General features: G+C 40.8%; 1 protein-coding gene across 3 annotated transcripts in view; it reads right to left on the reverse strand.

Moving 5' to 3' along the window:
- The window catches only part of mpped2a (metallophosphoesterase domain containing 2a), an 80,235-nt gene that overhangs the window by 40,470 nt on the left and 23,440 nt on the right, over positions 1-16,325 (reverse strand). For all 3 annotated transcript variants that reach the window (XM_044355861.1, XM_044355869.1, XM_044355878.1), the window contains 2 exons: positions 13,206-13,387; positions 772-997 (listed from right to left, as the gene is read on the reverse strand). In XM_044355861.1, the coding sequence (XP_044211796.1) occupies positions 772-997; positions 13,206-13,387 (408 nt within the window). The remainder of the gene's footprint in view (positions 1-771; positions 998-13,205; positions 13,388-16,325) is intronic.

A 16,325-nucleotide genomic window follows, 5' to 3' on the forward strand; every position in this document is an offset into this window, starting at 1 on the left:
ATCTTGTATGTGTGTAAGTTACTCTTTGGTAGACGCCATTGTAGCGGACAAACACAGCGCTGCCGTATGCATCTTGTGCGTGTTTACTCTTTGGTAGAGGAGGTATGACACCATCGACATGCGACCAAATGAAACCGTTACTTTGATTAAAATTACAGATTTCTCTGGGTTTGAAAATTGTTGGAAACATTTGGGATAATGTCAGTACACAACTCAACAACATATATAACATAGATCTAGTTCATCCTGACAACAAACACTTTCTCTGCACAAACACTTTTCACTTTGCCCGCCTCTGTCTGTTGAATACATGCTGCTTACACCATTCCTCAACCAATCACACCCCTCCGCCAGCCTTCCCCTCCTTCCCCGTGTTCTTTCCACACCTGAGAGCCTATTGACAGAGTGTCCCAGTACCACGCGTATCACTTAACCTCGTGTCAAAACACAGGTGTAACGTAAGCCCCGGGAGCAGGCGAAGGTCCTGAGCTCATAAAGGAATGTGCGAGCTGGGAATAGCACCCTGTATGTTAAGAGAGGCCCCCTCGCTGAGAGCGTACAGCGGTGTTACGGAGATACTGCTGGGAGGAGAGCTGGAAAACAGCCAGACACCGACAGAAGGGAAAGCACACTTTCACCTCGGGGGATCCACAACATGACGAGACAGAAATGTGATTCGGTGGTTTATGAAAGGCAGAAGTGGTGAGAGTAGTTCTGAGGAGAAAAAAAAAAGGGGGGGAGGGGAGGTTAGAAGAGTCTCTGGTCTCTTACCATGGCGCCCCGTATATCCGGAATCCCTTTATGGTGACGTCCGAGTCCTGCAGGTACACACAGTTTGTGAGGAGCGTCTGGACATTGTCAAAGTCCTCTGGTTTGAGTTTGGAGACCGAGGGGAATCGGTAGTAATCCTGCTTGACCAGCTCTGCCATAAAGTCCTTATCGAAGGTCAGCTCGTGGTTCCCGGCGATTACCACCTTAAATTCGTACGGGAGGCCGCCTGGAAGAGAACAGAACAACTGGTGAGAGGGTGGATGGACACTGATATATCCATCTGTAAGGATCTAGTCTCTCAACACTGTTAGATATCACTTTTCTTCTCATACTCATGAGGTTTGTTAGAGAGGAATTCTCTAACACCATGTCAGTGGATCACCAGTATACAGCTGCTAATGACATTTCTGTGCAGCAGCTGACTGAAGCGAAGGCCGACATGTTTCATGGTATGAATCTGGCCAAGTGCAACAATTTTGAGCTAAAAAATTTCCCTCATAATTTTATTTTTCAGAGTTGCTGAAACCATTAAAACCATTTAGACAGCACTAAAACTCTCCAATCAAGTTCTTTCAATATTACTTGAAGCCTAATTCTGAGATCTGCACAATAAAATTTGCATAAACCATTGTAGGCTCCAACTTGAGCAGAGTGTTCTTCTGTCACTGTGATCTATAAAGAAAAGTTTCTTGTATCAGAGGTGGACAACACTAAGAGGCCAATTAAACTAAAATTCAAGAGGCTGTTGTTTGACTTTTTTCAATTTTCTGTCCTTTTCACAACTTCCTGTTAGAGCGGCATTATTTATCGTTAATTTAAAACATCAAGCAGAAATGTTTCCCCTATTTCCTCTTTTGTTATGCTGTTTTTTAAGACCGCTTCTCGTAAAAAGAGGTTCTTTCCAAAAAAAAAATGCAATTATTGATGTGAACTAACAGCCAGTCATGGAAAATTCAGGCTTATACTTTGAGGCAGCTGCTATGTAAATGCCTGACTTATCCCAGAATATAAATTAATTGCTTCATAAAAGTTTTTACTGAATCTATATTTGACAGAGCGTACACTGAACATGTGGAACATTGTTGTTGAGATCATCTGGGTGTTAAATTCAATCTAAAATAAAGTCTAAATGATTTTGATTACATTACACAACAAGCAATCTTTTCATTTCCAGGGCTCATACCTGCATTTCATCAAAGCGTCCAGACTCAAACACAAATTCTTCACACACACTGCATATTCTGTTCGTATCGTGCAGCTCCGCACAACAGCGGGCTGTCCTGAAAATTTTGTACAAGGAGCGTTCATCATTCCCTCAGTAGCTCCTCTGTATTCCTAACCCTGACCACGGACCAGGAAAAAAAAAAACCTCAGATAAGTGGAGGGGAAAAATACTCTCCATTCAGACAGTCAGGGAAGGTTACAACCACATCTGACGGCTCTGCTTGACCCCAGCGGACCACCGTCCATCTCTGCAGACGTTGGGCGGCTGGAAAAAAAAAAAGCACGTGAACCTGAACTAAATAGAGAAGAACATCTATCACAATTCTCATCCCCTCATCTTTCAACTTGCTGCTGTGCCCTTTTCGCTCCCCCCTTCTGTCGGGGTGATTTGTCCTGGCTCCCTTTTTCGCCATCACAAAACTGACTTACTACTTTATTCCGGCCGATTGAGCACTCAACGAGAGGGTCTGGCCTTCATCACCTTTCCATTCTCTCTCTGTATTTCTCTTTTCCCCCCGTGGTGTCTGTTTTTTTGGGGGCCTCCTGTTGATTCTGTTCCAGTCTTCCTTCCTTCCCTTCTGTCTTTTTGTTTTTTTAGCCTGTAGGTGCTGTATAGGCTAATCCGCAGGCTGATTTATGTGTAGCGTAAACTGAACCATAGTTGAAACTGATGGAGCAAACCTGACCCAGGCAGTTGAGGTATATGCATTGCTGCAAGATTTTACTGTCTAGTTACACCCCATCTCTTCTGGTTACTGTCACCAGAGATATATTTATGTGTATATATATAAAATTTTGGCGTGCAGAATTAGCTTTTTTCCCTACAGATGCTTTGTATTGTTTGCTAGAGTATTTTGTCTGTGTTGATCTGCTGCGACAGGAAGGTTTGGACCAGATTTGAACAAAATACTTAAGTTCAAATGTCATTATTTTTAGCCTGCAGCAGCAGCAGCAGCAGCCCCCCTTTTGAAGTATTGTCATGAGTGATGACTCTATGACATCTTCAGACATTACTTCATACTTTCTTTCATATTGTTTGGCTGACATAACCTCACATAGTGCTGTCGAGATGTGATTTACGATATTTTATGAAGCCAATACTGTGCTGTGCAGCTGTATCATGTGTTTTTGTTCGAGTGATTTTTTTTTTTTTGGGGGGGGGGGGGGGTGTTGTTGTTGTTGTTGTTGCTGAGAACGCGGCACCCCTGCTGAAAACACATCCCCGCGGCTATGAGCTGAACACAGTTTCATTGACTGAAAGCACTGATGTTTGGATTGATCACAGTCAGCAATCACCGCTTCCTAAAGATGAAGGAAGCCCGTGTGAATGTGGATGTTACTCGGCTCTCAAAAACACTAGTCTGAAATTGGTTCCGACATCAGCTTTGGGCAAAAAAACAAACAAACAAACAAAAAAAAAACAAAATCTACCACAGTCCGACCTCTTTATGATGAATCTGCAGAGCTGTTTAGTAATTACGGTCTGTCTTGCATCACGCTGTAGAATTTACTAGATTATAATAATAAATCCACAAATTTGCAATCAATTATTTCTTGCATTATGATCAGATCTTCAACATATGACAGATTTCATGGAGATCTATCAAAACGTAGTGACTTCATGGTTTTGCTTTAGTTTATTGTCAGAGTAGATGAAGATAGTAGCTCAGTCATTTAGTTTTGGTGATATGCAGGTGAATATATGTCGACATATTAGATTAAAGCGGGCATCATTCAATTGAAATCTTAAAGTTAAGCCATCTAGATGACATGTAGCAGATTTTACAGGATTTCCTGGACACGTTTTTGGGGGAAAACTGTCACCAAATCACCAAAAGCGAAGTCCTTTACATACACGACACTCTCCTACTGTGCAGGTTTATAATGAGACATCCATGTCTGTCTACAAGCTGGATTAGTTTATAGAATAAACGGTAGAGTTTGACCCCACAGTGACAGACGAGAGGGCGACAGTTCCTCTGCTCTGGCCGGTATTATCAGAAGGTTATGATGCATGCCGAGAAGGCAAAATTATTAAAATGCTGAATAAAGAACTCAATAAAACTTTACATGATTTTGACTGGCAACAGTAAGTGAAAAGAGAGATGCGAGTGCACTGTTCAATTTTGCACTGGTTAGGTTCTCAATTGGGAAAAAAAAAACTAATAGAAACTAAACACACCAGAATAAAAAAAAATCAAAATATGCAGGTTCAATACAGATAAAAAAAATATCCACCACATCCATCTAAAGTGTGTGCGTGCATGTGTGTGTGTGTGTTCTCTAATAGTGAAAATGAAAGAATCATGGTTCCCCCGGTCTATAAGTTTCATTCCCGCTGCTCTAAATTAGCTCTTGTCGCGTCTCAGGATCATAAATTCCAGTCTAACCTTATATGAGAGCGCCGTCTCTCTCAGTCCCCCAGCACTCTAACTGGATCACGCATCCATTTATACACACAAACACACACACACACATACACTACCGAAAGCGAATCATTCTCTGCACTACCACCAGGCGGGGAAAAAAGGTGGAGAAAACATAATTACCATCAAACAACTCCATCTCCATTACTCTATTGGGAATTTCTACTGCTTTTTATTGCCACCGTGATACATCTTACAGAGGGTATGTGGAGTGATACACCTAGATTTATTTATTTTTTTATTTTTTTTATTCTTCCCCTACAAACTGGGGTATGAAAGAGAGCAAGAAAAAATCAAAACAACCCCGTGTGAAGAACGAGAACTGCGGGTGCGGAGACATGTTTTGTCGTATCTCACAAGAAGACGGATTTGAATTTATGTTAAGATTTAAGAAGACAAAAAAACCAAAAACATTTAATTTAGGGAGTGTTTTTCACAGCTCAATACTAAAAATATAGTCTTCCCAACCAGCATACACAGGATATTCTACATGACACCATGTAAATTAAAAGAGGTGACTGTATAAGAAAAATTAAATTGTCATTCCCCCCATCTAGTCTCCCGTCTCCACAAATTAATACTTGAGGAAAAAAAAAAAAAAACGGTGGAACCAAATTAACACGTTTTCCAATTAGTGCAGAAGCTGTGGATGTGTGCTTGTAAAACATGCCTACACTTGATATTTAGATTATGTCGAAAAAAAACACCTAGAGGTAAAAAAAAAAAAAAAAAAAGCATCTGAAATTAAGTTTCTGGTTTAACTGTCAAACTGCAAAGAAACACTTTAAAAAAAATCCAAAATGAACATATAACGATGTGTCAGACGTCTCAAATATTGTTTATAAATATTTCAAACTTGCTCAGACACACAGTTATAGATCAAGTTTGTAATACATAACCAAGTGTAGAAGATTACAAGACTTAATGTCACTGCAGAAGACAAACACATCACTTCAATAAGCTCCTGACATTTAGTGATGGTCTGTAAACTTATTCTCTTCAATGGTCAAGTCACTAAATTATAGTTTTATATTAACAATGGATCAAATGACGACCATGTGTAATGTGACAAACTAACAGAGAATCATCGTCTCTCAGTTCCACAGAGCGTTTTAGCGTCTTTCATCTTTTTGTTTCCCTCTTTTTGGGTTCGAGTCTCGCCACTCTGTGCTGCAGCTGGCAGCTGTTTACAGCCACAAAGCTCTACCTGCCCGTCGCCAAGCAGCAGGCAGATAAAGTTGGCAACCGGCTGGTGCACATAGCGGAGCAATTAGCAGCTTCTTAACTGCGAAGTGGAGCTTCTAGCAGCTAAGGGGAAGTAGGCCATTTACAGTTTATGATTTCTTAACTTGAGTAATTTGATGAGAGACAAGAAAGCAGTAAAAAGATTGTTTAAAAAAATGAATGAAGATGTGATTTTGGGGAATATCACAACAGTCTGTTTCTATATTGTAAATTACCTGTCAATCTAAAGAAAAACTATTTACTCAAACTGTAAATCAAATGTTTGAAAATACTGTTTCAAACCATCTACAGTGATGTGAAAACAGAAAACTATGCGTTCTCATTCTTAAACACATTATCATCTACTGTTACACATCTGAGCACACACACACACACACACACACACACACACACACACACACACACACACACACACACACACTCCGGCTACAGAGGCCTTTGGGAGCAGCTTAAAGCAACAGATCAGAGTCGGCGCTCTACCATTAGACAGGCTGGGTCAAGGAAAGCTCGTTCCTCTGCATCGATCTCCGATGATCTCCTCCAACAGGCCAAACAGCGGTCGATGGCCCGGACGAGCCGCTGCCTCCTCCCGAGTCTGAGAGGAGCAGACGGAGGAGGAGCGCAGACGCAGCGCTGTATTTACAGACGTTTTAGATCCACGACCTGTTGGTTATACAGCTTACGTTTTATAAATTCTTTTATTTTTTAGCAGGTTCAGGCTATACCGTTAACAGTTTGTCATATGTGGCTGCTTTGTATGTTGTTATTGCATGTGGTGAAAAGTTCCTACACCTTGTCTTGAATCAAATTCAAGCACTTTTCAAGCATTTTCAAGGTGCATTTTCAAGCTTTACCAGCACCTTGAGGCTGTGGTATACATATATATTATATATAAATAATGATTATTTCACTTCTTCATCACATTAAAATCAGATGTTATCTTACTATAAACTTATGCTTAGTGAGATCATTCTACAGAAGGGAGACGAATTAACAGAAAACACAACAGAGTTTCAAGTTTCTAAATGTGTCACCGACGCAGCAGTTTACTATGAAAGTAACAATTTCAAGCAGTTTATTCAAAATCCAAGCTTTTTTTTAACCTTGAAAAACCCACATTAAAATTGAAGCTTTTACAAGGATTTCCAGCACCTGTGGGAACACTTTAAAATGTTAACATTCTCTATCTTGTCCTGCTCAAGTTGAAGGATTACTCCTGTATACTTGTGTTTGACATCTTTTTAGTGCTTGTTTTAGAACGAGAATGAACTGATTCTTGAACATTATGACTATGAGCGTTCATATACCTGCTGCAGGAAATACTTTGTCCTGTTAAACTATGCATTTTTGTTAAGCTTTGTCTTTTGAGCCATCACTCTGGTCCGCCATATTTAAAAATCCTATATAAATACATTGATGCATGCTTCATGGCTGCTTTAAGGAACTGCTGAGTGAAAGTTTTTGTTTGCTTCCTCGTTCTTTCTGGAACTAGCTTTCATTACCAAACCCCCATCCCAGAGTTTCATATAAGTCACAGTGGAATAATACCAGTAACCAACTCTCTGCATCATCAGGTATTCAACAATTAATGTTGTTGTTGTTTTTGTGCCTCAATCCAAGTCCTGTGATATTCCACATCTGCCAACACCAAGTCTGATACCTGTTTTTACTTAAATGTGGATGTCTCACATTGAAACAAGTGTAGCACTGTGCTAAATTTGGCACACCTTACTTACTGCAGTCAGTCCAAAATGTAGCAGCCAGATTTCTAACCAGAACCAGCCGTAGGTCCCTGTTCTTGCTTCCCTCCATTACGTATTAAGGCACTCCACGACTTCGCCCCAACTACATTTCTGACCTCCTCGCTCGTCGTTCCACTTCTCGACCACTTCGATCCTCAACTCCCAGCCTTTTATCTATCCCCCAACCGTGAAACAAAAGGTGCATTTGCAGCTTTAGCATCAACTCTGTGGAATCATCTTCCACAATCCGTTTTAAACGGTGCCTAAAAACTCATTTATTTATATCGATGAGCCTTTCTATAGACCTCCCTTCCTGTTCTCATGTCTTGTTTCATTTCAGTTTGGTCTGTTTTGTCTCTGTGACATTTTATTTTGTTAATCTATTTGTTTTAATGTTGCATGTGTGTGTGTTTGTGAAGCACTTTGTCTTTTAAAAAAAGTGCTATATAAATAAAACTTAACTTGCTTTTCAGGAGCTCCTTGATCAGATAGGACGTCATGTAACTCACAGAATTAATGTTAATTTATGTGTGTATGTACTGTATGTATGTATTTATGTGTGCTTTCCTGAAACACTGCATCTGCATCCCAGTATTTCTGAGTTCTGAGAGTGTCTGAGCAGTCTGTCCCTGGACTGCAACACTCATCTTTCATTCAGGAAAAACATCAAAATATCAAACTAATTATGTCTCCAAAATGCCTTTTTTTTAACTTCAGACTTTAATCATGCTGCCGTCTTTCAAACTTCCTTTGCATCTAACTTAAATCCCCCTCCTCTCTTCAACTCTCTCCGTCTGCGTCAACAGGGACAAAAACCGGCCTTGGAGGGAATATCAAACCTTTCACATTAACTTGTGTCTCCTTTATTAGAGTCTATTCTGTATGTAAAGCTCAGACCAGCGATGTAAAAGCCGTAACGCAAACGGCCTCCGCTTCCTCCGCATGCAGATTGCTGAGAGCCGTCTGTCCTTCAAAACTGAAAAAAAAAACAAAAAAAAAACCCGCCGCCGCCAACAACAACAACAACAGCACGATCAAAAATGTTTTCAGTATCTTAAAAGCTTCTAAACTTTTGAAATACCAACTTTTATAGATCACAAGACGGTACTTTGTGTATAAAATACCAGTGAAAAGTTTGGACATACTTTCTCATTCAAGTAATAAATGAAAAAACGGCAGATAGAAGATGTAGAAATAACATCTCTAATAGGATTTGGAGCAGTATTTGAAGACTGTACTGCTACTGCTTCTGAATTTACGTCTTTATTCTCATTTATTTAGGGCTGTAGTCAACCAAAGAAAATCTTGGTCAACTTAACATATCTCTGTTCTGTATTTCTCTGTTTAGCTATTCAGGTTATGCTAACCCATTGTTGCTAACTTTGGAGCTAACCACCTTCACTTCTCCAGCATTTGGGGAAGCGACGGACGTGACTTTTTTTTAGCATTTATTAACTGACACACTGTAGTCTGTACTGTACATTTACTGCCAGACTGACAACTTACTACTAACCTTTTCCTCTGCTCCGCTCGCCTCCACCATCACTTCTCCGCCCCTCTCTCTCTCTTTCCTCACTCGCTACGCAAACATACTCCTTAACGGAGCCACGCTACCAACAGTTTCCCAGGCAACGACACAGTGGTTGACTCACGTACCGGAACAGCGCTGCCCAAAGACTCCCAAACGCTATCGATTTCGATATTATCAAATATTAAAACTTTTTTTTGGCCTGGCGGGGGTTCTCGTTGTGTCATTATAGAGAAACACAGATTTAGTAAACGTTCAGTACGCTCAATAACCGTTGAGTACAGTTAGACCAAGCAGGCGCCGTTAGGTTGGGCGAGTTCAAAGTTGTGAAAACAACGGGGGTGTTTTGAATACACTCCCGTTGTTTTCACAGGTAATTTGTTAGTCTGTCCCTCCCGCCGCAGGAAATAATGGATTAATCCTGGAAAGCTGTTGATGTAGCACTTTTCTCCTTATGAAAATAACACGGAGATTATTCGACCAATGAGAATTTAGTCGAACGAGAGCATATCGACCAACTAATCGACCAGGAGACTACAGCCATACATTTATTATTCTCCTACTATGACTTTTTCTTCTGAGAATCTGAAATTACAGTCTAATTCTGATAATAGTTTCTAAATATATTACAAATTCATATATTACAACCTTTCCTTTTTCACCAATATGTCACAATAATTTTCAACTCCTTTCACCCCTCGTCCATCCTTCAGAGTGTGAGGGCAGGATGCTCCAAAACTACAAAGGGTCATTTTCCACTTTGCTCTGCATCGATTCCTCATTATGGCCGATATCACTGTTCTTCCACCTAGCTTAACAAAGCACACACACATACACACACACACTTACACACTTGATGTAACCGTCTGTGCTGATGGATGGAGCAGTCTGATAGAAAAGCTGACCAGTAGGTCTTCGAACGGTGCCAGGTGCTGTATTGGCAGCGACATAGTAGAAAACAGAGGAGGAAGAAATGGGATGTGTGCATGTGTGTGTGAATGTGTGTGTGCATGTGTGTGTGCATGTGTGTGTGTGGTCACCCTTTGTATATGTGTTTTATTGTGTGTTTGAGGGGAATTATGGACACAGCACCTGGCAGCACTTTAAAGAATCAACTTGGCAAAGAGAGAGAACAACTGCGGCTCTCAAAGGCACTTAAATTTTACACTTCCCACTTTTAAAAACAGTTTAAAAGCTCAAATTTTAGACTTTTTAAATCAAAGTTTTTGAGTTTCAGAATTGTGGGTTTGATTTTGTCCTCCACACACACACACACACACACACACACACACCCCATGCTTGTCCCTTGTGTCAGCTACGTGGATAACATTTTTAAAACATCTTTTTCTCTCCGTTTTTGGTCTTCCATTCAATTCAAGCTGGCATTTTTCTACCATTGACTTCTTGAAAACGTTTTCCAAAGTGGATAAATGTGACAGCAAAGTCTGCAGTTGTAGCAACAAACCAGATAAAGAGAGGAATAGAGATACAACCAGCTCAGTGTGGACTGTAAAACAATCCCATAACAGTAATGTGAATGGAACGGTGTTTGTCATATTAATGGCGTCTCTAAATTTATCTGCATATTAATGGCGTTTCTAAATTTATCCGCATTAGTGTGGACACGGACTCAAGTTTACATACAACAGAGAGGAGTGAAGAGCTGGGCCCCATGTGACGAAGAAAGCTCAACTTAGCCTGAGTGATACATTTAAAAAGTTAAAAGTATCTTAAGGCTGTTTCTTAGTTCAGTAGTTAACTGACCAAAATGTTGTTTTCATAATTTGCTGGATCAAGACTCTTTTTAATAGCACACATGCGATTTAATATTTGTTTTTCAATGTCTTCTGATGGTTTATTGACCAAATGATGAATTGAGAAAATAATCTGCGTATTAATTCATAATGAAAATAATAATAGTTTCAACCCTTATTGTTATTACTTTGTCTCCTTTTTGCAAAATACTGTGTGTACTTTTTGTCCGTGTCAGCATCCTGTGAGAACAAAGAGCGGTTAGAAGTGAGCCAGCTTTGTGATATTGGATAATCTGAGTTAAACCCAAAGACAGCCAGCTAACCCACTAATCTCACTTTGTGGTACGGCGGCGCTCCAACACGATAAAAATCATCAAAAGATGCCAGTTTGCGAGTTTGACAGGACTGTTCATGAGGGTTGAGATGGAAGCTGATGTTTCAGGAGTATTCTGGTGAAAATAAAACAATCTGAACATCAGTGTTGGGCAGTAACGCCATTAGTTTGTAATGTGTTAGGGATAACAATTATTACAGTTACTAATCCCAGTAACACCCTGTTACTTTTACACTGGGGAGTGGGTGTGCTCACTGTCTTACTGGAATTTATAGAGGGCTGATATCAGTGTGGTCTCTGCATTTAGCTGACAGAGGAGGAGGAGGAGAAATGCGACTTGTGGTGATTCCAAAGTTGTGTTGTAGCTTAGCTGGCTTGCTAACGTTAGCTACAGGTATCCCTACATTCAGGAGTCACATGATGCAGGTTAAATTCAGAATTGGAGGGTGTGTGAACTGTGCAGCTGAGAAGTGCTGTGTGCAGTCATTGAGGCTACGCTAACGCTAGTTGTACCGTTAGCGTAGCCTCAGTAAGGGTGAGGCTACGCTAACGGTACAGCTAGCGTTAGCATAGCCTCAGTAAATCCTTCCAAACGGTTTCCTGCCTGCTTGTTAAACCACAAACGTCTCATTTTCTGTTTCTACGTGTGTTAAATACAAAAGATGCAGTGTATGGCTGTGGAGGATTCTGACAGAGCTGACGACCAAGTAACGAAAGTAAAGTAATGAGTAATATAACATGTTACTTTTGCTGCAGAGTAACACGTAGGATGCTTCTTCCCAGTTGTGAAAGCTGGGTCATTGTGGTCCACCGTGGATCCTGACTGTCTGACTGCAGCTACTGTCATCTTTGGAGAAGCAAATCCTTGACAGCTACTTTTCATCTCTACAGGGGGGGCGAGTGTTTGATACTCAAAACATAGATTTTTGAGAGGAGTACCACTTTAAGATTAAGGTTTCTTTGGAGCAAAAGCGTCAGACTCTGAAACACTAAAACCACATCAAGCTCTACAGTTTTCTTTTATACTTTCGGCACTCTCTATTATTCACTTTTCAGTCTGATAAGAGAATGAACTTTGTTTTCATCATTGGTTAAATGAGAAAGTTTTGCTAGGAATGTATACTTTCCTCCCGGCAGAAAAAGTATTAAACCCTTATTAAACAACTCACTCTATGCCTTTTCAACATCAAGCCACTTCCTGTTTCTACTCAGTCTCATCCTCTCTTTTCTTTCACAGCCTTGAGTTGCGTCTGTGAGTGTTTGTCACAGTCCCAGCCTCTGACTGATCTCACAACTTACCAGGAACTCCAATTCTTTGATAATTTCCTTCAGTGTCTCTCCGTCTTCCTCTCGTCTGTGTATGTTCATGAATTGGAGTCATAAATCTCAAAAATAAGCCAGAATTCTCCTTGAAGTTTAAGTATTTTTCACCTCAATTTGTGCGATTTGTGTGTTTCCATTTAATCTATGTGCAGTCGCACCGCCTCGAAATTTTACTTTGCGTTCAATCTGAACACAACTTCAAACATTGTGCTCTTTGTTTTGGTTGTTTTGTGTCACCTGGTTCAGTCGCTCCGATCAAAAGGCAGAAAAATATAGAGATTAAACATACACAGATGAATTCAAATGTGTTAAAAATAAAAAAAAGTACACACCAGTGAGGTAAGTGGCGCTTATTGATTTATGCACTTGGTGAGTGGGACTGTAAGATGATGTGTGTGTGTGTGTGTGTGTGTGTTTTTAAACGTGTGAAACATGACTACATTAGAGGGACAGAAACCAGTCCAGAGATGAAACTGGTTGCTGGTTGCTGGGACTGAAACCACACACACACACACACACACACACACACACAGCCCAGAGCTCACACCCACAGCATGGGGCCAGGGGAAAGAGGTCAAAGGTTAACTGAGCCAGGGTGTTAGGTCAGGGGGGTTAAATTAGACACTTAAGCGCAGCAGTTGTGGGGTCAGTTGGGGAGGAGGGAGGGTGGGGGAGGGGGGGGTCATTGTGTGGTCCAGTTACTGGTTATGCGTGCAACATGTCTCGTGCCTTTGCCTCCTACTTCCCCCTCAACCCCCAATCCGTGAAAACCTGTGCATGTCAGCAGCGTGTGAGTGTGAAAACGATGCGTGCGTCCAGCAGCATGCTGATGAATGTGTGTGTTAAGCGGCTTAGTACCTAGCCAGTCGTTGAACTTCTTAACTTCGGAGGGCAGGCCCAGCTCGGTGAAGTCGCCCATGTGCAGCAGCACGTCGCCGTAGGGCATCTGGATGCCATCTGTACGCGAGTGTGTGTCCGACACACACACGAACCTGGTGTGTCCCGCTGGCTTGGGAGTGTCATAGGGAATGGGGTCCACCCTGAAAAGACGGACAGAGAGAGAGAGAGAACTGGATGATGAGGAGCTGATGGACATTTTCTTTGCACAGTATGAAGAAGAGCTTCAACAGAGCAAGATGATTTTATTGTGTTGAATTGACTCCAACTTGCTGCCTTACAAACTACAGTTAGTTATCTTTGAGTACTGCTTGTATTTAATAATGTGAAAATGTTATGCAACCATGTACAATTGTGTGTAGGCGGAAATAAACAGGCTGCAAACTGTAAACAACGGTATTCTCCTTTAAATGACTCATGAAAAAGTATACAGTATATTTCTTTACTAGGCTGCATTTGAAAACAACCGATAATTGCGAGGATGCAGGTGTTAACCCTTCGTGGTTCATGAATATCTTCAGTCGAGGTGGTTTTCTTACTATCCGTATCTGTCTGTATCACCGTAGCTGCGTCGCTTTCTCATAATCCGGTCGGCACGTACTGCACAGCTTCACGCTATCGACTTTGAAAATTGCCAAAAACACTTTGAGAAAACAGTTTTTGACGAGTAAAAAAAAAAAAAATCACATCTTCAAAAAAAAAAGTCATAATAATAGGTGCCGTGTTTTCACCAGCAAGGCCAAACTACCGATTTCGCTAGCGGTTCAATTCCCCCCCCCCCACTCATTTCCATTGATTTCTGCCCTTGATTTTATTTAGTTATAATTTTGAACATAACTCTTTGTAAGAGAAGTCACAATTCAGAAAATGCACCCTGCTCCCTGCTTTGTGATATTTTTTTTTAAAAAAAAGGTGTATTCATACAGAAGCATATTTTTCTTTTTTAGGAAATGTATGCTAATTTCATACCAGATAACAGAAGGGGCACAGGCTGAACACTGGAACCTTAAATAGATCATTTGTTGTTGCAAAATAAATTACACGGTCTACAGAATAATACATGCAGCAGAGCAAAAAGCATCTCAAAGAAAAGAAAAGGAGAGACATTACAACGGTGAAAAATGTGTAGTTCGGGGTTGGAAAACAACCAGCGCTCGGGTTGAGTTGTGCACACAAGGAGGGCAATGGCTGTTTTGTGGCATCAGATTGGCTAAAGAGATGGTGAATTAAGGCACGCCATGTCCTTTCTATCCATTATCTAAAGAAAAAAAAACACTTAGACCCAAGTCTGGCTAGGAAAAAAAAAAAAAAAAAAAGCCTTTTATTCAACCTTTTTGTTCAATGTAAGCACGTCTGTTAAAAAGGAAGAAAAATCTGTACTTTTTCTGACTGAAAGGAAAGAGGACAAAAAAATCATCTTGTCTGTAATTGAAGTCTACAATGTGCAATCCTCCAACACTCCGCCGCTAGACCATTATTTCATTAGAAGGGATGTCACTCTGTCGACAACATCAGACACATAATCAACGCCGCAATCTCCAACCTGACAAGAATGCACACGCATGCACACACACACACCGGTTAACTCGCATGTGTGCACAAACATGGCATGGAAACAGAAAAACAGAGGCAAATCAAAAAGGTTGCCCGGAGAAGACGTCATTAACGGAGATGGAGGAAATTGGGCCCCCCCCCCCCCCCCCCTTATGCACAAAAGAAAATCTTATTGGGAGGGAGGAGGTGATGGAAAGAAGCATTTTGGGAAGCAATTTTGCCTGTTTTTCCCTGTTTCTGTAGTCATATTGAGCAGAATATTGCGCATTGGAAAAATCTTCACAAAAACAGCCTGGAATCTGTTGTTTGTTCTGGGTTTTTTTTTTAAAAAATGTCATCTGCAAGGTCACGTTAATGGCAGAACAACAGAAGAAGACAAGCTGGCCACCGTCTGTAGCGTGTAGCCCCGACGTGTGCAGTCTGTAGCCTCAAGTCCAGCCACCATCTGCAGTCATGGTGTGTGGTCAGTCTGTAGTAGCGAGGGGGGGGGGGGGGGGGCGGCGATATGGATAAAATCTGCTATCCCCGATATATTGATGGGTGTCAAAGTGTCTCCAGAACAGGATGAAAACCATTCACCATCGCTCCAAAATCTCCCGTTAACATTCAGATCATTGACCATTTGTACTTTGCATAGAAGCATCTGGATCCATCATGTTTCTCCACTCATGTGTTCATGTTTTTCCTTCAGCTTGTCACCCGTCTGTATTTTCCAGTTTTGTATATTGAGATTTTTCCTGGAAATTCAATTGAAAACTGTTTACAGACAAAATAACCAGAGCTGGATGCCAGTTTTTGGCAAAACCAGTGAATTAAATACCTAAAAAAAACAAAAAACATCACGTAGATCCAATTTTTACAACATTACCCACAAAGACTTTATACAACCAAAATATTAAATGGACAGACATGTCAGCAGAAACAACACAGCAACATTTCTACTGGTAGATAAATTTCTGTCTCATGGTACATCTCATATCGTCCAACTAAACACTACAGTCTTATTGTCATAGTTTACAATAGGGATGGGCACGATTAATCGATGATCAATATGTTATGTACATATGTGTCTTGAAGTTGCAATGAATTTCACTACGCGCTGCAACCAGCCGGGGGCGCAATTTAAATTCAAGAGGGGAAAATGAATGAACAGTTGCCGTAGAAATTAAGACGAAAGTAAACATGAAGAGAGCAAAGTGGCGAAGTTTGGACCATTTCGAGCTAAAAACAACAACGAAGCTGATTGTAAACAACGCCTACAACACAACAACAACCCTGATAACGTTCCGCTTGAACGACGTACACCCGACACTAGTTAATGACAACCTACCGTCACCTCAGCGTTAGCACGGAGGAGCTAGCGCTCTGCTGCGTTCACCAGCGCACCACATATCCTTTTTGTTTTGTTTTCTGTCTAAAGATTTCATGGAGGAAAAACAAGCTTTCTTTAGTATTTTCTGCTGTTTTTAATACATAAAAAAAAGATTAATCAATAATTCATCGTTAATTTTCCCTAGTTTACAATAC

This window comes from Thunnus albacares, chromosome 1, assembly GCF_914725855.1.
Source record: "Thunnus albacares chromosome 1, fThuAlb1.1, whole genome shotgun sequence".
In the NCBI taxonomy this organism is placed as follows: domain Eukaryota; kingdom Metazoa; phylum Chordata; class Actinopteri; order Scombriformes; family Scombridae; genus Thunnus; species Thunnus albacares.